Source organism: Eptatretus burgeri, chromosome 12, assembly GCF_056783735.1.
Source record: "Eptatretus burgeri isolate ZD-2024b chromosome 12, Ebu_testis_v1, whole genome shotgun sequence".
NCBI classification, from domain to species: Eukaryota; Metazoa; Chordata; class Myxini; order Myxiniformes; family Myxinidae; genus Eptatretus; species Eptatretus burgeri.
Genome location: NC_140972.1, coordinates 38,819,237 through 38,840,044, shown reverse-complemented (window position 1 = coordinate 38,840,044; position 20,808 = coordinate 38,819,237). Strand labels below are relative to the sequence as shown.

The window sequence follows — 20,808 nt, the reverse complement described above, 5'->3', positions numbered from 1 at the left end:
TTATTTTTTGGAATAAGGCTCACTTGGCTGCGTTTGGATGGGTTTGAAGGTGGAGGAGTAGCAGTTGAAACCCGAGTCCTATCCAGGTTCCTCCTGATGACCTCATCTTTGCTTTTTCCTTGTTCAGGTTCCTTCTGATGACTCTAATGCAGTACATATTTTATTTGGTCATCCATTTGATTCGAATTTAAAATTACAAATTTGCCACCAGAAAAGTTGGCTTACACCAAGTCCTTTTCAAGACTGTGTGGGGAAAGTCATCTATGAATACCATCTTTTGTTTTGGTTCTTCCTGTGAACCAGGCAAGGCAGCCAGGCAGGGTAAGGATGGGGTGGTACAAGAGGGGATTATTGACGTGTTTGCATCCCGTGTGCACCTTTTAAGACTTCCCCATAGCCTGAGATGGATCAAGAAGTGCTCTGACACCAGTCAGCCTCTGTGATTGCAATGCGGTGGTAACTATGTACAGCATGAGTGGCACAGCCTGTCTGGGAGGAGGGATACTCAGGCATTGTAGGCAAAGCCATGGCAGAGGTGATAAAAGGGGTAGCTCAGGAGGATCAGGAGGGAGTGGAGCTGATGTGTTGAAGAAGCTGACAAACTGTTGGAGTCAGAGCCGGGAATCAGGGCTTGTGCACGTGCTATTCACTTTCTTGTGTCTTGGCCCTTCCAGCTCTCTTGCCGCTCTTCATGCTATCTCCCTTGCCGGGCTGTTCGCTCTGACCACTCTTCACACACTCTTGCCGCTCTGCTCTCCATTCTCTTTGCTCCACTGGACAATTCGCCAAAATCCCTGGGGGGGGGTAAAGTTTCTAACGTTCATTTTAAGGGCTGCCACACACTAGTCAACGCAATGCAACAAGATTGTCAATGAGAGCTTTTGAGAATCGTGTAATGTTCGGCAGTTGATGATCGTCGTCAACTTGTCAATCTCCTAAGAAGTCAACTGACTTCCATATAAAATAGAGAATGAGATAAGATTAATATTTTGTATCTGTTCCACAAACTACCAACTACGATTCAGGCACTCAAAGACATTTTTCCTGACAATTTTTTTTTTCATGAAATATGTGGAGGCCCCCTGGGCAACTGCCCAGCTTGCCCATGCCGAAATCCGGCCCTGGGGCAGTGGGGCTTTTGTGGCCCACTTGACATGTGCTGAGTGTCAAGTTATTTTTTTTTTTTTTTGTCGGATTTGGTTATCCTGTTTGAAGCCCAAAAAGCTAAATGTAATAGTCTGAGCTGGCAAGTCTCTGTCTTTGAATTACATTGACATATACCGTGTGTGTGTGTGTGTGTGTGTGTGTGTGTGTGTGTGTGTGTGTGTGTGTGTGTGTGTGTACATGTGTGCGTGCGTGTGTGTGTGTGTGCGTGCATGTTTGAGTGCTTGCGTTTGAGTCAAAGTCTGTTTCAATTGCAATTTATTGCCTGTAGCCAAAAAAAACCCGCAAAGTTTTGTGACTTGCTCTGCAGCTGAGATGGCACCCCTGAATGTCGCGTTTTGCTTTCCATGGACTGACGCTCCACTACCTCATTAAAGAGTCTTGCCCGAATACCTTGTTTCTGCTGTCATCGAATGATAAAGATGGTGCGTTTGAAAGCCGATAATTGATTAACTTGGTTGGAAAGTCGATAATTGATTTACTTGGAGTAAAATTTACGTTCATTTTATGATAAAAATGGAGAAGAAGCTGATATTTGAGTTTATTCCAACGGTACATTCCCAGGGTGAACGGGCACCTTAATTTACTCGTAAATATAAATAGGGTTTATCTTTGACAGCAAGTTCCACGAGCAAGTTGTTGAATGCTCTCTGAGTGGCCTTCTGTCCAGCCAGAAGATGACCCACAGCCATTTCTTTCTCCCAGTACGTGGTCAGCGAGGTATCAGCACTAAATTGCCAAAGCAGCATTGCTCATAGCTTTCACCGTTCTCATCCTCTACCTCCATTTCTTCTTCAATACCATTTTGTTTCAGGAAAACAGTGTCGTCAACACTCGTGTATTGTGTAACAGTCTCTGACAGACCGAGACGAGATGAAGATCCTCTTTTGTCACGTCGGCATTGTGTCGGATCGTGTGCGGTACCTCAAGCGACCGGCTGGATGAGCAATTCTGACCAGAGGACCGGGTGAAGGAAGAATTGCGCTAACCGCTTGATCATGGCTACTTTTGATTTTGGCTATTCATGAAGCTGTAGCTTTGGCGTAAGGGGTCAGTATTGACAGGCCCGTTGACAATAACATTCTAGAATTGTTGGAAAATTGAACCTACTGTGTATTATTATGCCTGGTGTTGACTTAATGGTGAGGGTTGTGGGCTTGGGATCCCATGATCTTGAGTTCAAACCCAAATCGGCTGTTGAATTAATACCAGGTGGGGTAGACTCAGCCTGTCATCCTTCCTAGGTCGTCAAAAAGAGTGCCAGCTTGCTGGTATACTGTGACGGAGTGGTGACCCATCCAGGATTGTGTCCAATAGCCAAGGGGTCTGCTTAGGCAGCACCAACACTCTGCACAGAGTATGGCCCCAGTGGATGGAAAACACCCCTTTTTAACATACATAATGAACAGCCTTATTTAATTATATCCTTCTTCAAGCTATCCTCGGCCACCTCACTCTCTGGGGTCTGAAGGCGTACCTAGGTTATGTAGCAAGGCCTGAAGGCGCTGTGTTTTTTGGCCTGCTCAACTGTGCCTTGACTTAACAGGCCACAATGATTTTTTTTTTGTAGACCTTATTGAGGCTCGTATGAGAGCTAACACGCAACACACAGCAAGGGGGGCATGAGACAATAGGGGTGGGAGAGGGAAGGACAAAACAGTGGGGAACAGCGACATTCAGAGATCTGTGGAAGGGAACATGGGGTATAGAAGATGGACACCACAGGGACTTTCAGGAAGAAAAGCAGGGAATTTGAATAAGGTGGGTTTGAGGTGGATTAACGGGGTAAGAAAAGATTGAGGATTTGGATGGGGAAAGATAAGAGGTGGTGGTGAACAGTTGTTTTGGAGGTTTGGAGGGAAGAATGGGATTAAACAGAGTTTTGGAGTTTATTCCAAAGGCGGGAAAAAAAGAGGAATAAAAGAGTGAAGGTGAGCAGTGATTCGTGATTTTGGTATTTTTCCAGAATGGGGTTGTTGGCAGACCTTGAGCGCCCTGCGGAAATATGATGGGGACAAATTCCAGACAGATCCGGGAGGGGGGCGAGACCAGAGAGGACAGAAAGACCACCGACTTGCCTGCAGTGAGAGAGTGAGAGGCCAAAGACAGCCTCATCGTGGGAGATACCAATGATCCGAAATGCCTTGGTTTCCACAGGGTGAAGCCGAGAAAGGTGAGAGGCTGGAGCACCAGCCCAGAGGGGAGAGCAGTACTCCATCAGGCTGCAGATAAAAGCTTTGTATGTAGTCAGGAGCTCAGGTGGGCTGAGGAAGGACTTTGCACGATGGAGGATTCCCAGTCGGTGACTGGCTTTGGAGGCCAGGTTGGAAATATGGCTTTCCTTGGAAAGATCATGGCAGATAGTGGGACCGAGAAGCTTGAAAGAAAAGGACTTCTTCCAGAGGATTGTTGAGAAAGTAGATGGGGGAGGGGGGGTTCCTAACGGTCCTTTTGGAGAGACATAGTGAGAGTGTGAGATTTGTCAGAGTTGAAGGACATGCTCCACGTGTTGGACCAGCTTGTGATTTTATCCAAATCTGCAGAGAGCGAAGAGGCTGCTGCTTGCTGATATGATGGATGACAGATGGTACGGCAAACAGTGGAGTCCTCAGCGAAGAGATAAAGAGGATTTTCCAGAGAGATCATTAATGAAAACCAGAAAAATAACAGGGCCCAGAACGCTGCCTTGAGGAACTCCAGCCTGGACAGGATGAGGAGATGAGAGAACTCCATGAAGGACCACACGTTGGCTGCGACAGGAGAGGAAGTCTGCGAGCCATGAGTGGAGATGTCCTTGGATACCACAGGAAAATACTAAGAGAGGGGGCAGAGAGATAGGGGTAGGTAGAGGGACGGAGGGGGAGATTGGGGAGAGAGGGAAGGTGTGCGGGGGGGGGAGAGGAGCGGGCTGGAGGAAAGAGAAAGAGAGAGACAGGTGAGAAACAGCAAATGAGATCAAGGCTTACCGTGCTGTCTTTAACCCCCGGGGATCTTTGACTGGTCAAGGGTTAAACATGACCATCACCGCCGCGCCTCAACACAAAGCGCCATTTCCTGTGTGTTTTGTATTTTACGGCGATGGCCCCGCTTCACACAGGGGCGGCAAAGGTTTCATCGGCTTGACCTGTGTCCTTCTGAACCAAATAAGACGGACAACTGACTGAAGTACAACACAATGACTGTGAGATCGCAGGTACGGGGGGGGGGGCAGAATGCAGTCATTGTTGCGATGCTTGCTTCTCGTACTGAAATAATTGAAGAGTGGAGGATTGGATGTTGGAGTGAAATGAAAAACCAAGGTTGGAGAAACAAGGAAAGATGCTTTTGGAAAGGAACCTTCCTTCAGGTCGAGCAATGAGAAGAGAAATTTAAAATAATTTTTACAGTCAATGGTTTAAGAACAGGATTTGAATTCGATATTGATTGAAGTTCTTCTCAGGGAATCTGCAAGTGGGTTTGGTAAGCTGGAAGGAGTGAAGGATGTTGGAAAAACGAAGCAGATTTCTGATTGACAAAGTCCTTCCAGAGGTTTGTTGAGAAAGTCGATGGGGGGGGGGGCTCTAAACGGTCCTTTCGGAGAGACATAGTGAGAGTGTGAGATTTGTCAGAATTGAAGGACGTGCTCCACATGTTTGACCAGCTTGTGATTATATCCAGATCTGCAGAGAGCGAAGAGGCTGCTGCTTGCTGAAATGAGGGATGACAGATGGTACGGCAGAGGGTGGAGTCATCAGCAAAGAGATGAGGAGGATTTTCCAGAGTTGGAGAGAACATTGATGAAAACCAGAAAAACACCAGGGCCCAGAATGCTGCCTTGAGGAACTTCAGCCTGGACAGGATGAGGGGATGAGAGAACTCTATTAAGGACCACACGTTGGCTGCGACAGGAGAGGAAGTATGCGAGCCATGAGTGGAGATGTCCTTGGACACCACATGAAAATACAAAGAGAGGGAATACAAAGAGTCGGACTGCAGCATAGCAAACCGATTGTTCAAATTTACATAAAAGTACGAAAATTGGTACACATGTAGAATAATGTATTCCGAGCAATTCGAGATATGGAGCCACCCGAGATTGTGCCTTGGTCAGCATACATCCATCTATAATTACAGCAGTGTGTGTGTGTGTGTGTGTGTGTGTGTGTGTGTGTGTGTGTGTGTGTGTGTGTGTGTGTGTGTGTGTGTGTGTGTGTGTGTGTGTGTGTGTGTGTGTGTGTGTGTGTGTGTGTGTGTGTGTGTGTGTGTGTGTGTGTGTGTGTGTGTGTGACCGCTGTTTCTTGAGAACCCCTGGTCCGATCGAATTGAAACTTGCCAGATATATTGCTTTCGACCTGAGGATTTGCCTTTTCAAGGTTTGATATTAGTGCTTCCCAAGTTACGGCTATTTATTTACCAAACCAATGACGAGACACGTTGTTGCGTAGGCGTGGCCGATGGGGAAGGGAACCTCAGCCACGTTCCCCATTACAGGTTACAACGTACGGGCTTCCGGATAATGATGACCGTGTATTCTAATAATTTCTCAATTTCTTTTGCGCATTTATAGATAAACACAATGCCCCAAGTTATGATCGTTTTCATGTTAGACGGTGTATAAATTTCGGTAACATCAGAGTGCTGGTATGCTCCGAACCAGGAAGTAAATTTTTTTCTCTCTCTTCTCTTCTCTTTTTGTTTTTCCTTGCCACGACATTGCGAAAAGGTAAAATACGTTGGCGCTAATTGAATAATTGGGTATTAAAACTAAATTGCGAATAATGTGTGAAAATCCGGGCCACGCCCTTACAGGCACGCGAGAGCGAAGAAACGGCCTGTGTGGTTGTTGTTTGTTGCTCGCGGTTTGAATAATTATTTATTATAATTTTTTTATTATTATTATTATTATTTTTTACGGGCACGTACTAGTTATTCTACATGTGTGCCCATTTCGGTGCTTTTATGCAAATTTGAACAATTATCTGAAATATCAGACGACGCTGCTGGATGAGAGAGGGGGCAGAGAGATGGGGGGAGAGTTAAATCAAGATGAGTTAAAATTCTTGTGATCTATCCGACATGGGGATGACTGTGCCAAGAAGGTAACTTTCCCACCAAAATTATCGTAACAATTATGTTCACAATTAAGGATATTCTTCTCCATTAAAGGAAGTATTTACAGCAATATATATATATATATATATATATATATATATATATATATATATATATATATATATATATATATATATATAGATATATACGATGATGTACAGTAATGAAGTCACACATGATGTACAGTAATGAAGTCATGTATGATGTACAGTAATGAAGTCATGTATGATGTACAGTAATGAAGTCATGTATGATGTACAGTAATGAAGTCATGTATGATGTGCAGTTATGAAGTCATGTATGATGTACAGTGATGAAGTCATGTATGATGTACAATGATGAAGTCATGTATGATGTACAATGATGAAGTCATGTATGATGTACAGTGATGAAGTCATGTATGATGTGCAGTTATGAAGTCATGTATGATGTACAGTTATGAAGTCATGTATGATGTTCAGTAATGAAGTCATGTATGATGTTCAGTAATGAAGTCATGTATGATGGACAGTAATGAAGTCATGTATGATGTTCAGTAACAAGGTCACGCATGATGTCCAGGAATGAACACCAAGTGAACATATCTGTAGTTCCCTTCATGATTGGCATTGATTGTGTGAATCAGGGAGGGACCTCACCTTCTTTATGTATTCATTTGAATTATTAAATTTTCCACAGTCATAGTTATTAAGTTCTCATCATGATAGTCTTAACAAGGAAGTGACAGATTGACAAACATGGACAAAAAGGATTCAGTTGATGAAATAAGTCCAGAGTGTTTATCGTACCTTAGTTCTGGACACCGTTCAGTTGAAAAATTTTGAATCGGCCATCTGCATGAGCCTGGTGTATCTTTTGCATTTCTGGAGAGCTTATATGATGGAGTGATGAGAGAGTCACTCCCAAACATGGCATCCTCCTCTCCAGCGGGCATCACGAGGACTTCTTCCTCTGCACACAAACATCAACAAAAGGAAGTCAAAATCACTCAAGAGCATTGTCATCATAATCTCCATCATTATTCTGCCTTCCAACACAATCCTGGAATGAATATCTCTCTCTCGATCTCTCTGTGCTTCTCCGTCTCCCTCATTTTGTGCATTTCAGTTCATGTTTTATTTCACCTTCCCCTCCACTTTCACATCTTGATTTTCTTCATCACCAAATCCCACTGTGTCACCGAACAAGGGAATTGAGGCAATTTGGTCCATCATTTCTGTGCTTCATACAGAGCCCACAAATCCCCACTTACTGCACAAACTGAAATAACAAAACCTCATCTGATGACGTCGAAGCGAACCAGGATGGACTGCTTCGTGGGAGGCAGCTCGAGTCACCCGTCGATGATTGAAGGTGGGATTGTAAAGATTTGATTTTTCAAACAATTTTAATGAACATCTTGGTGTTCACAACGATTTCTTTATGGATATGTTAACACTCATTCCAGACTTCCACTGATTGGAATAATTGTTTGGTGCTTGTCTGGCTTCCAGTGAAACAATATATTCATTTGTTCTCAACACTTTTGAAGCACAGACCAAATGGGACACGATGGAGGTGAAGAACATGTAATTTAGATAAAGTTTGGAATATTTTGTAATGTAAGGCAAGATCTTGGTAACTTACGTTCCAGCCGGTAAGATGGTTTCTTGTACTTGGGTGGTGGTGGAGGGAACGGGCCCCTCTTCTGAGGGGTCTTTGGAAAAACAATAAAAATATGAAAGATTAAATATATTTTTGTGTTCATCAGTTTGATAACTTGTTCAGGATGTGGCACAGAAGGAAATGCACTGATAGAACAGGTAACCAATGAAAAGGTGAATTATTTGATCTCATCCAATCAAGGGAGTTAAAATTATTGCGATCTATCCTGCATGGGGATGACCGCAGCAATAAGTTACCTTTCCCACTAAAATTATAATTACAATTATCTTCGCAATCAATGATATTCTTCTTCATCAAAGGAAGTATTTCCAGCAATGTTTATAAAAGACTAAATGCTAAAATCTATTTCAACTTCAGGTCTTCATCTTGAGGATAGCTGTGTTTGTACCCAGAATGTTCATCCCTTCATCGACAAAGTACTGATGGATGTTTACCTGTTGAAGGTCCTGAATATGGTGTGGCCCATCAACACCTTGCTGCTTCTGCTGATGTTTCAGCCCTTGATCAGCGCAAGGTTTTTGTTCCTGCTGGAACCCTTGAATAACATGCTGTGGCTGTTGTTGCTGCTGTTTTGCTTCATTATCACGGGGAGGCTTCTGTTGTTGCTGCAACTCTTCAACAATGTGGTGTGTATGTTGTTGCTGTTGTTGGAGGCCGTGATCATGGCGAGGATTCTGTTGTTGCTGCGTCCCGTGAACACCGTGGGGTTTCCTTTCAACCCAAACACTTTTCTCTGCTGCCTTGCTTTGTTTCTTCATTTGCTTTTTGAACAACTGTTTCTGTTGCTGCTTCAGCCGTTGCTTGTCATTCCATTTCTGAGACCACTCTTGGGAAGTCTCATTCTGTTGTTGCTGTTGATGCACTTTCCCATCAGCAAGTTTTTCCACATGTTCTGTGTCCTCCACATCAAGACTCGCTTTCCCCTCCTTTTTGGTCTCGTCGGATTTCTGAAAGGGTTTCTCGAGTTCTTGATCCATTGCCGACTCTTTTTCCTGTTCAACTCCTCGATTCTTTTCTTCTTCGAGTTGTTTCTGCTTTTCACATTCGACTCGTCTTTGTACTTCCTGCTCTCGTCGTGTTTCCTCTCTTTCCTCACTTTTCCACACCTCGTATTCCCGTGTGCGCACATCGTTTTCCCTCTTATTAATCCCCTGCTCCAGCTGATGTGCCTCTTTCTCTCTAAGGAAAAAATCTTCCTCTTTTATTTTTTTTCTCTCCAAAAATCTCTCTTGTTCCCTCCGCTCCTCCTCTTCTCGTTGGTACATCACTCTCGCCATTTCCTCAACATCCTTTTCTCGTTCTCTCATCTCCTTCTCTTGTTGGCATGTCTCAATCTCTCGATGTTTTATTTCCCCTTCTTTTAACACCTTCCTTTTTTCGAATCGTGCCCGTTTTTCCCACTCCATTTCCTCGAGTTCAGAAATCCCTTTCTGTAATTTCTCCACCACATGCTCACTCTTTAACACCTCTTGCTCTTTTTGTTCGATCTCAAGGTGTCTACGTGCATGCTCCTGATACACCGATTCCCTCCATTTTTCAAATTCTTCGAGTTCTCCCCGAACTTCCTCTTCTATTCGTCTCCACTCTGAAGAGTTTTTTTTCTTTTTCTCTTCATCATGTTTTTCCATTTGCTCCTCCTCATCTTTTTTCCTCAGTTCCTCTTCCTTGCTTTTCCTCTGCTGTTCTTCCTCTATTTCTTTCTGCATTTCCTTCTCTTTTTTCCATTCCTCTTCCTCATATTTTTGTTGCACAACTTTTCCCTGAACTGTTTGCTCTCCAAGCTGAATGAGGAGTTCTCTTTCCTTCAGTTCTTCCTCTTTTTGGTGCAACTTTTCACCCCTTTCCTGTAGTTTTTCATGCTCTCTCAACCACAACTTTGTTCTTTCATCCTCCTGTTCCTTCACATTCTGCATCTCCAAGGCTTTGTTTTTTGGAACTTCCTCGAGCAACGGCTGCTCTTTCTTCCCCATGTTCTTTAAATGTCTCCGGCCACATCCAAAACTGCAAGAAACAAACACAATACTTGTCAGTTCGAGCTAAAATGAAGCACAGTATCTATTACATAATGTGAAGTGTGGCGTCTGTTTGTGTGTGTTTGTATGGTTACACGTTCGGCTGTCTCCCATATCCGGCGGCCGCTTCCCACACTGTGTTTTAAAAGCTCTGCATGCAGGAAAAGCTCAACATTGAACCAGAAGAAAAGCATAACACCAAACGAGATACCTTTTAAATGTATAAATACAACATGGAATCGCAGTTTGTTTTACAGTGCATGAAGATACGACCTGGGCTGACAGTGTGGCTTTGACGTACGCACACTTGTCGACCCATAAGGGTTCGATCACCGAACAACATTACATTTGTGTTTGAAGCTTGTTATTTATTTATTTATTTATTATGCAATGTAAAGGCTCAGAGAAGAGCTCACACACAGAACATATAACAAAGTGACCAGGAGACAAGAGGGACGGGAGAGGAAGCACAAAACAGTGGGAAACAGAGATATGAGGAGATCTGTGGAAGGGAGAGGGATGGAGCGGGGTACACGGGGTAAACAAGATGTATGATGCACAGTCATGAAGTCATGTATCATTGATGATTGTTGAAAATCGCTTGATGAAAAAATACAATTACTGTACATGACTTCATTACTGTACATCATACATGACTTCATTACTGAACATCTTAAATGACTACAGGGACTTTCAGGAAGGAAGGCAGGGAATTTGAAGGAGGGAGGCTTGGGTGGATTAACGGGGATCATGAAAAGATCATGGACAAGATCGTGGTTTTGGATAGGGCAAGATAAGAGATGGTGGTGAACAGCTGTTTTTAAAACCTGAAGGGAAGAGTGGGATTCATGAGTGTGTGGGAGTTTGCTCTAAAGCTGGAAAAAAAGAGGAATAAAAGAAAGAAGGTGAGCAGTGATTCGTGATTTTGGTAGTTTTCCCAGAAGGGGGTTGCTGGTGGACCATGAGCTCCCTGCAGTAATATGGGCGGTGCAGAAAGCAGACAGATCCGGGGGGGAGGTCGGAGAGGAGACTGGAGAAGACCTGCCTCTGGTGTGAGAATGAGAGACCCAAAGACAGCCTCATCATGGGAGATACCAATGATCCGAAATGCCTTGGTTTCCACAGTGTGAAACAGCTGAGAAAGGTGAGAGGTGGGAGCACCAGCCCAGAGGGAAGAGAAGTACTCCATCAGACTGTGGAGGATGAAAGCTTTGTACATGGTCAGGAGGTCAGGTATGCCAATGACGGACTTTGCACGATGGAGGATGCCCAATCGGCGACTGGCTTTGGAGGCCAGCTTGGAGATGTTGCTTTCCCAGGAGAGATCATGGCAGATAGTGAGACCAAAAACTTAAAATAAAGGACTTCTTCATGAGGATTGTTGAGAAAGTAGATGGGGAGGGAGGGTGGGTGGTTCCAGATGGTCCTTTTGGAGTGATGTTGAGTGTGAAATTTGTAAGCATTGAAAGTGTTGGACCACGTGTTGGACCAGCGTGTGATTTTATCCAGATTTGCAGAGTGAAGAGGCTCCTGCTTGCCGGTCTGATTGATGACATGGTACAGCAGATGGTGCAGTCATCAGCAAAGAGATAAATAGGATTTTTCAGAGTTGGAGAGATCATTGATGAAAACCAGAAAATTCACTGGGCCCAGAAGACTGCCTTGAAGAACTCCAGCCTGGACAGGAAAAGGGGATGAGAGAATTAAATTGAGGGCCATACGTTGACTGCTTCAGGAGAGGAAGTCTGCGAGCCATGAGTGGAGATTGCCGTGGATACCATAGGAAGAGAGTTTGTTGAGCAGGGCAGGATGCCTGACCGTATCAAAAGCACACGATATGTCTAAGAGATGGCTCTGATCTCATGTCTGGCATTGAGGTCTGGCAGAGGTTTCCCGACCAGGTTCAAATGGTTCAAGAACTTAGTTAAGATGATTGACAAAGAAGGATGTAATTGTGTGGCACATTTCTTCAGATGTTCGAGGAAGATGGCAGGTTTATTGAAATAAATAATCATGTCAGATGAAGCTAATTTTGAGCTTCCAGGTTTTGTTAACAAGCAGAACACTCGATTCGGGGTGGAAGAAAATCCTGAGCAGTTCCACCAACAACCTTTACATGGCAAACGCTTCACAGTGTGGTGCGGCATTTCTTGTGCTGGACTCATTGGGCCATATTATTTTTCAGCTGCCAATGGAGCAACTGTTGCGGTGATACTTGAGCGACAAAGAAATGATAAGATACTTTCTTGCTCCAAAACTAAGGAACTTGGGATTTGATGGTTAAACCTGGTTCCAACAAGGTGGGGCAACTGCTCATTCTGCTTGTGCATCAATGTCATTCCTGAAGGACCTTTTCCTCGATCATCTCATTTCATGATCTGGAGATGTTCCATGGCCAGCCAGAAGTCTGGATTTAACAGCGCTTGATTTCTTCTTGTGGAGGTACCTTAAATCAACTGCCTACCAGACAAGAGCAAGGACTATTCAAGTCTTATGGAAGCAAATTGAAGAGGAACGAACCTTTATTCCACTTGAAACCTTCAGGAAAATGATGCAAAACATTGCTGTTCGTGTGCGTCAAGACATACAGGAAAATGGTGGTCACTTTAAGGGTGTTATTTTGAAGATCAAGGAGTAATAATAAGCTGAAGTATTCCCCTGGAAGGGCTGTTTTGTTTCAATATATATATATGAATATCCTCATTTTCTATTAAATTTCTATTTCAACATGAAATATAAATGTGTCAGTTATTTATTGTCCACCCAGTAGAATGGAGCAAGTGCATGTCCACCGACTAACCCACGTGATTAAATACTTTCAACATGTCATGTTTAAATGTAAGTTGGACCGTGACTGCGTCTATTACAAGTACTATTGGAAGGTCCCTTTGAAACCTTTGGACCCTTTAGACTGCTGAGACCCCTCAGTACCCCATATATAAATCCTCATGTTTGCCTTGTTGGTTGACCAAGTGAGTTGCACGTTAAAACTCCTGAGATAAGTGAAGGAGATTAATTTTTTAGTTAAATCACTGATGACATACACATGAAACCTATTACTGTGCACTTATTTTGAAACCTTTCAAACCAATAATTTTCTCCTGAAGTGATTTAGGGTTAATTGGGCAAAGGGGTTGAATGCTTATGCAACTGAGAATCATCTGATTACCCATGCCAACAAAGGTGGATGGAGGTTATGTTTTCACCCCCATCTGTTTGTTTGTTTATGAACAAAATATCTCAAAAAGTTGTTAACGGATTTGGACGAAATTTGTTGGAGAGCTCGGGTATGCGATCCGGACAATATGATTAGATTTTGGTGATGATCCCAATCCGGATCTGGATGCAATAGTTTTCCAAGTGATTCTTCGCCATTGAGTGATTGGCCAAAAACGACGGATAGAAGGTTATTTCAAAAAGTTGTGGATGAATTTGGACGAAACTTGGTGGAGAGGTTTGGTATGTAACGAGGAAGTATTCATTTCGATTTTGGTGAAGATTTAATCCGGATCCAGATCAGAGTATTTTTAAGTGATTCTTCACTGTTGAATCATCAGGCAAAACCGATGTACAAGAGTGATATTTCAAAAATTATGCACGGATTCGGCCAAAATTTGGTGGATGAGTTGGTAATGTGATAAGAAGAAGCCAATTAAATTTTAGTTGAGGTCCGAATCCAGATCTGGCCTATCAGTGGGATACAAAACATAAACTAATCAGCCTTGCGGAGGTATGAGCTCCACTGAATGCCTTTATAGTTTTCTCTGTTAATCTGACTTATTCACATTTTATCTGCATTTTTTAGTTTTATCACTTCGGAATAGTTTGTTAAGATGACATATTAAGTTTGATTTGAAAGCATCAATAAATAAGCTCAGGTGGCATCAACATGTGAAACCTGGGAGGGTTGAATACCTTTGCAGGCCACTGCATAATAGGAGCCATGCATGCATGTTCCAGACCCCTCACTACCTTTAAACCCCTTGACACCTGAAGACCCCTTTGTACTCTCAAAGACCCCTAAGATCCCCAAGGACCTTGAGAACTCAAAGATATGTTGAAATCCTTCAGGTGCTTGAGACTCCTCATGACCTTGAAGACCCACCACCCACCCAAAAAACTTTCAGACTCCGAAGACAACCAAAACCCTAAGGACCCCCCTCCCCCCCCCCCGACCACGATCCTTTCGACTCCACAGACCATTTCTACATTTACTGCCCTTATGGATGAAGCAAGGATCACATTGATGAAAACGTCACTTGTCTTCCTTACCAGTGAATGTGGAGCTTTTTTTTGTGCTTCCTCTGTCGATTGAACCAGGAAGATGGTTTAAATGATGTTACGATGACAAATAAAAAGATGCCAATTGTGACGAACACGACGTCACGAAGTTTGGAGACCACTGATTCCTCCACAGCGTTTTTCTCGAAAATCTATGGACAAGGAAGAAAGGGCAGGGAGAGGAGAAAAGTTTATTAACCCGTCCCTCACGCAGTGGAAGGTGGGGTTTTGCAATCACGTGTGTGTGCGTGCGTGCGTCCGGTCCGTAACTTTGTTACAATTTGAAATTTTTAAATCAAATTTTCAAGAAAGCTTTATTATTAGAATATTAGAATATGGAGAAGAAAAAAAAAATTTGTGAAAAGGTCAAATTCACCGAAAATCATCAATTTAATGCAATTCACCTGAAATTCCAATTTACCATTTGAGCTTTGTCATTAAATTTTCAGCATAACTTTCTCATGAGAATATGGAGAAAATAAATTAATGTTTTGGTCAAAAGGTCAAAGTTCAGCATCACATAAAATCACTAATTTTCATGCAATTGATCTGAACTTTTAAGAATTAGCATATTGGGTTACTGAATTGGTTCACCAATTAAAAGGTAGAAGCAGAATTAAATGTTTTTTTTTGATCAAACGGCAAAGGTCAAGATCACCCAAAATCGTGAACAGCTTTCACTGAAGGTGAAAGGAGGTTATATTTTCCAGCTGTTATAATCATCATCATCATAATCATCATCATCATCATCATTATCATCATCAGCCTGTTTTCAATCCTCTGCAGGATGAAGGTGTTGAACTCACACTGGGTATATTGGTTTCATGACCATGCTTGTCCAGCACAGTTTAACAAGAGAGTTTGGGAAGCAATTTGTGATTTGTTCAGAATGCTGGCGATAACTCGTCGAGTCTTTGCAAGAAACACCTTGGGATCTTTAATGTCCACCAACGAGAAGAGCATTCCATGAAGATTCCTCCATTTACACGACCATGAAGATTCCTCCATTTACACGACCATGAAGATTCCTCCATCTACACGACCATGAAGATTCCTCCAACTCCAGGACCATGAAAATTCCTCCATCAACACGACCATGAAGATTCCTCCAGCTTCATGACCATGAAGATTCCTCCATCGACACGACCATGAAGATTCCTCCAACTCCAGGACCATGAAGATTCCTCCAACTCCAGGACCATGAAGATTCCTCCATCAACACGACCATGAAGATTCCTCCAACTCCAGGACCATGAAGATTCCTCCATCAACACGACCATGAAGATTCCTCCAGCTTCATGACCATGAAGATTCCTCCATCTACACGACCATGAAGATTCCTCCATCTACACGACCATGAAGATTCCTCCATCTACACGACCATGAAGATTCCTCCATCGACACGACCATGAAGATTCCTCCATCGACACGACCATGAAGATTCCTCCATATACACCACCATGAAAATTCCTCCATATACACCACCACGAAAATTCCTCCATCTACACGACCACGAAGATTCCTCCATCTACACGACCGCGAAGATTCCTCCATCTACACGACCGCGAAGATTCCTCCATCTACACGACCGTGAAGATTCCTCCATCTACACGACCGTGAAGATTCCTCCATCAACACGACCGTGAAGGTTCCTCCATCCACACGACCGTGAAGGTTCCTCCATCCACACGACCGTGAAGGTTCCTCCATCCACACGACCGTGAAGGTTCCTCCATCCACACGACCGTGAAGGTTCCTCCATCCACACGACCGTGAAGGTTCCTCCATCCACACGACCGTGAAGGTTCCTCCATCCACACGACCGTGAAGGTTCCTCCATCCACACGACCGTGAAGGTTCCTCCATCCACACGACCGTGAAGGTTCCTCCATCCACACGACCGTGAAGGTTCCTCCATCCACACGACCGTGAAGGTTCCTCCATCCACACGACCGTGAAGGTTCCTCCATCCACACGACCGTGAAGGTTCCTCCATCCACACGACCGTGAAGGTTCCTCCATCCACACGACCGTGAAGGTTCCTCCATCCACACGACCGTGAAGGTTCCTCCATCCACACGACCGTGAAGGTTCCTCCATCCACACGACCGTGAAGGTTCCTCCATCCACACGACCGTGAAGGTTCCTCCATCCACACGACCGTGAAGGTTCCTCCATCCACACGACCGTGAAGGTTCCTCCATCCACACGACCGTGAAGGTTCCTCCATCCACACGACCGTGAAGGTTCCTCCATCCACACGACCGTGAAGGTTCCTCCATCCACACGACCGTGAAGGTTCCTCCATCCACACGACCGTGAAGGTTCCTCCATCCACACGACCGTGAAGGTTCCTCCATCCACACGACCGTGAAGGTTCCTCCATCCACACGACCGTGAAGGTTCCTCCATCCACACGACCGTGAAGGTTCCTCCATCCACACGACCGTGAAGGTTCCTCCATCCACACGACCGTGAAGGTTCCTCCATCCACACGACCGTGAAGGTTCCTCCATCCACACGACCGTGAAGGTTCCTCCATCCACACGACCGTGAAGGTTCCTCCATCCACACGACCGTGAAGGTTCCTCCATCCACACGACCGTGAAGGTTCCTCCATCCACACGACCGTGAAGGTTCCTCCATCCACACGACCGTGAAGGTTCCTCCATCCACACGACCGTGAAGGTTCCTCCATCCACACGACCGTGAAGGTTCCTCCATCCACACGACCGTGAAGGTTCCTCCATCCACACGACCGTGAAGGTTCCTCCATCCACACGACCGTGAAGGTTCCTCCATCCACACGACCGTGAAGGTTCCTCCATCCACACGACCGTGAAGGTTCCTCCATCCACACGACCGTGAAGGTTCCTCCATCCACACGACCGTGAAGGTTCCTCCATCCACACGACCGTGAAGGTTCCTCCATCCACACGACCGTGAAGGTTCCTCCATCCACACGACCGTGAAGGTTCCTCCATCCACACGACCGTGAAGGTTCCTCCATCCACACGACCGTGAAGGTTCCTCCATCCACACGACCGTGAAGGTTCCTCCATCCACACGACCGTGAAGGTTCCTCCATCCACACGACCGTGAAGGTTCCTCCATCCACACGACCGTGAAGGTTCCTCCATCCACACGACCGTGAAGGTTCCTCCATCCACACGACCGTGAAGGTTCCTCCATCCACACGACCGTGAAGGTTCCTCCATCCACACGACCGTGAAGGTTCCTCCATCCACACGACCGTGAAGGTTCCTCCATCCACACGACCGTGAAGGTTCCTCCATCCACACGACCGTGAAGGTTCCTCCATCCACACGACCGTGAAGGTTCCTCCATCCACACGACCGTGAAGGTTCCTCCATCCACACGACCGTGAAGGTTCCTCCATCCACACGACCGTGAAGGTTCCTCCATCCACACGACCGTGAAGGTTCCTCCATCCACACGACCGTGAAGGTTCCTCCATCCACACGACCGTGAAGGTTCCTCCATCCACACGACCGTGAAGGTTCCTCCATCCACACGACCGTGAAGGTTCCTCCATCCACACGACCGTGAAGGTTCCTCCATCCACACGACCGTGAAGGTTCCTCCATCCACACGACCGTGAAGGTTCCTCCATCCACACGACCGTGAAGGTTCCTCCATCCACACGACCGTGAAGGTTCCTCCATCCACACGACCGTGAAGGTTCCTCCATCCACACGACCGTGAAGGTTCCTCCATCCACACGACCGTGAAGGTTCCTCCATCCACACGACCGTGAAGGTTCCTCCATCCACACGACCGTGAAGGTTCCTCCATCCACACGACCGTGAAGGTTCCTCCATCCACACGACCGTGAAGGTTCCTCCATCCACACGACCGTGAAGGTTCCTCCATCTACACGACCGTGAAGGTTCCTCCATCTACACGACCGTGAAGGTTCCTCCATCTACACGACCGTGAAGGTTCCTCCATCTACACGACCGTGAAGGTTCCTCCATCTACACGACCGTGAAGGAACTTTTGCCTTGAAGCGACAAATTCCAACTTTACCTAATGGGGAAACTTATCCCGAAACCTGCAGTTTCCAACCAAATACAAACTCTCTTTATATTCCTCATCACATCCTCATGGCAATGAGGTATCACAACCGTTTAAAGGGCAGACAAGGAAGATTAAATATGGGATTTAATCTGGGCACCAACACACAATGGACGACTCTTTTTAAAGGCTACTCCAGGAATCATAGACTTACACAAAAAAGTGCCACTGAACAAGGCAGCCAACTTAATTTGGTCTCTGAATATCCTGGTTGTGGTGCACAAGGACGACAGTTTTTAATCTTCGGATCCGATAACATTGGAATCAAACTCACAGAAGAAAACAGAAAATGTCCTTTACAGTTTCCCTGTAAAATTACAAATGTATCCTATTTATCCCACTTGAAAAGTACCAACGTGTATTTCCCACGTATCAGAAAAAAGATGTTCCCAGTAAAATAACTCATCTTCACTCTGCTGTATAAAGCTGTTTCCATTTTTGCATGTAATTAAGCTATCCAAACATTATTCTCCATCTCTGACAACAAAGGAAATATGTTCACGTTATTCCTTGACCCTCCAAACATGTGTAGATTCCTTATTTACAAATGTCCATGAACCAGAAGTTGAGATATTTACGAAAATGAGAATTTCCATAATGGCGGATCCGAATGAAAACATCAATGCATTTAAAATCATTTCCACTACTTTTACTCAAACAGAAAATAGTTGTGTTTCCCTCAAACACCAACAGACATCATAAGTCACAGTTATGTACATCAGGCCCAGGTAATTCATTCCATTGATTAATCTGATTTTGCATGATTTTCGAATGATTCATTGTGCTTTGTATTTTATGCTAATTAGCCAACTTAAAAAAATTCAAAAATATTTTAATATATTTTTTGCCAACCTGTCTTGTATCTGGCAACACTTCAGTTGCGATTTTTTGACAAAAAACTGACATGTGGTAATTACAAGTAAAGAAAATGGAAATTCTTGCATTTTTGTGGGAATTCTTGTGTTTTCGTCAAATTGAATTTACATGCAAATACGCTAATTTGCATAAACAAAATATATTTTAATACGTCAATGTATAAACTTTAATTTGACACCAACTTTGTGATTTTATGTTTATATTTGACAGAGATGTTGACATTTTGCCGATGTTTGTGAGATTCGTCTATTTTTGATTGGTTGCCATGGAAACAGATAAAGCAGAGTGAAAATGAGTTATTTTTCTGAGACTTGGGACAAATATGAACACTGGTATCAGGGCGGGGGAGGGTGTGGGGTGTGGGGCGGGGGGGGTGTGGGAGGAGGGGTCGGGGTGGGGGGAGTCAAGGTGCAAGTGCAAGGGAGGTCCTACTGGCCCCCGGCCCATAATAAATGTGAATTGTAACAACTTCCCGACTCTATGATACAAGACGTCATTTGTATTTTTCCCTCCTCCATCCGTACTGTGTGGGGAATCCCGTGCGGACACGAACAACTTGCTCATGTTACAAACTCACAATACACCCCCTGTTCTCTCTAACATCAAACCACACAAACTCCTGATAAACTCACTCCTTCCGTGTTGCGTCCCTTCCCGACTCCACCATCCCTTACAATCCCCACTTACCTGCAGCGGAGGTCGCCATGTCCCACCAAGGACGAACAACACCAAGATCACCGTAACAATCCACATCTCTGTCCTGTTCGTCGATGCTCGATCCTCCAACTGACGCTTCACATCCATCACCTCTCCACCTTGTCTGTTCCCGAACGTTGGAATGATCATTGTGACGTCACACAACCTCTGTGACGTTGAGGTTCGGTGTTTGACGACGACGAATTGATCGGTTCCAGATACAGAGAGGAGAATTTATTTTAATTTTTCACCGATTCTTCACAATTCAGGGATGGGGTAAAAACGATATATGGCACGATATCCCAAAAAGTTATATGGACGGAATATGATCAGTGACGTCATTCCAAATATTGAGATCCCGGATGTTGACAAATGGCTGTGACGTCATCGACAGATCAACTGTCACATTCGGTTTTAACATCACACACATAATATCATCTGAATCCCAAAACGAGTGATCAATGAAATAAACACATTTTATCTTGGAAAACAAAACCATAATTAACACTCACACGTCACACTCACGAAATCTCGATGAAGAATTGATTTTAACACCAAACTGTGTATTTTAATAAATAATGTGTGAACGACATGGATTCACTTCCTGTGTTGTTATCGGTAATTTTGACTGTTATTATGTAAATATACAATGTACAATGTAAATATACAATACATAAATACGTCACAGGATGTGACGTCAGGTGTGGTAGGAATCTGGTGGGCTGGGTCAAAATGGCGGACGTGGGTCGAGTCGTGAGTTGTCGGCACATCCTTCTTCCCACGTTATGACGTATTTGTTTTCATCTGTAATAAACAGTTAATATTTGGCTGTTGTTGAATCCTTGAAAACATCATCGTGACATTAACATCTGAAATGAACGTGATGAACTTTGATTGAACCGGATGTTATTGTATGTTATGACAA

The 20,808-nt window shown here is 44.4% G+C and overlaps 2 protein-coding genes across 2 annotated transcripts in view; both read right to left on the bottom strand.

Moving 5' to 3' along the window:
• Positions 1-20,808, bottom strand: part of LOC147015451 (uncharacterized) — a 38,556-nt gene that overhangs the window by 4,110 nt on the left and 13,638 nt on the right. The gene's annotated exons all lie outside the window — the stretch shown is intronic.
• Positions 1,743-20,425, bottom strand: LOC147015452 (uncharacterized). Its single transcript, XM_085849183.1, has 6 exons — positions 19,875-20,425; positions 14,205-14,365; positions 8,355-9,921; positions 7,882-7,951; positions 7,044-7,206; positions 1,743-1,893 (listed from the first exon to the last, which is right to left on the bottom strand). Exons 1-6 carry the CDS (start codon positions 20,031-20,033, stop codon positions 1,743-1,745), a joined length of 2,271 nt encoding a protein of 756 aa, XP_085705309.1. The 5' UTR covers positions 20,034-20,425.

Excerpts from the sequence above, each read along its gene's own strand:
- LOC147015452 (XM_085849183.1), bottom strand. The coding sequence starts at position 20,033 with ATGATCATTCCAACGTTCGGGAACAGACAAGGTGGAGAGGTGATGGAT. Across the intron at positions 7,207-7,881 it reads ACCATCTTACCGGCTGGAAC|AGGAAGAAGTCCTCGTGATG; the intron begins GTAAGTTACCAA and ends GTTTGTGTGCAG. Across the intron at positions 1,894-7,043 it reads GAACGGTGTCCAGAACTAAG|TGCTGATACCTCGCTGACCA; the intron begins GTACGATAAACA and ends TTGGCAATTTAG.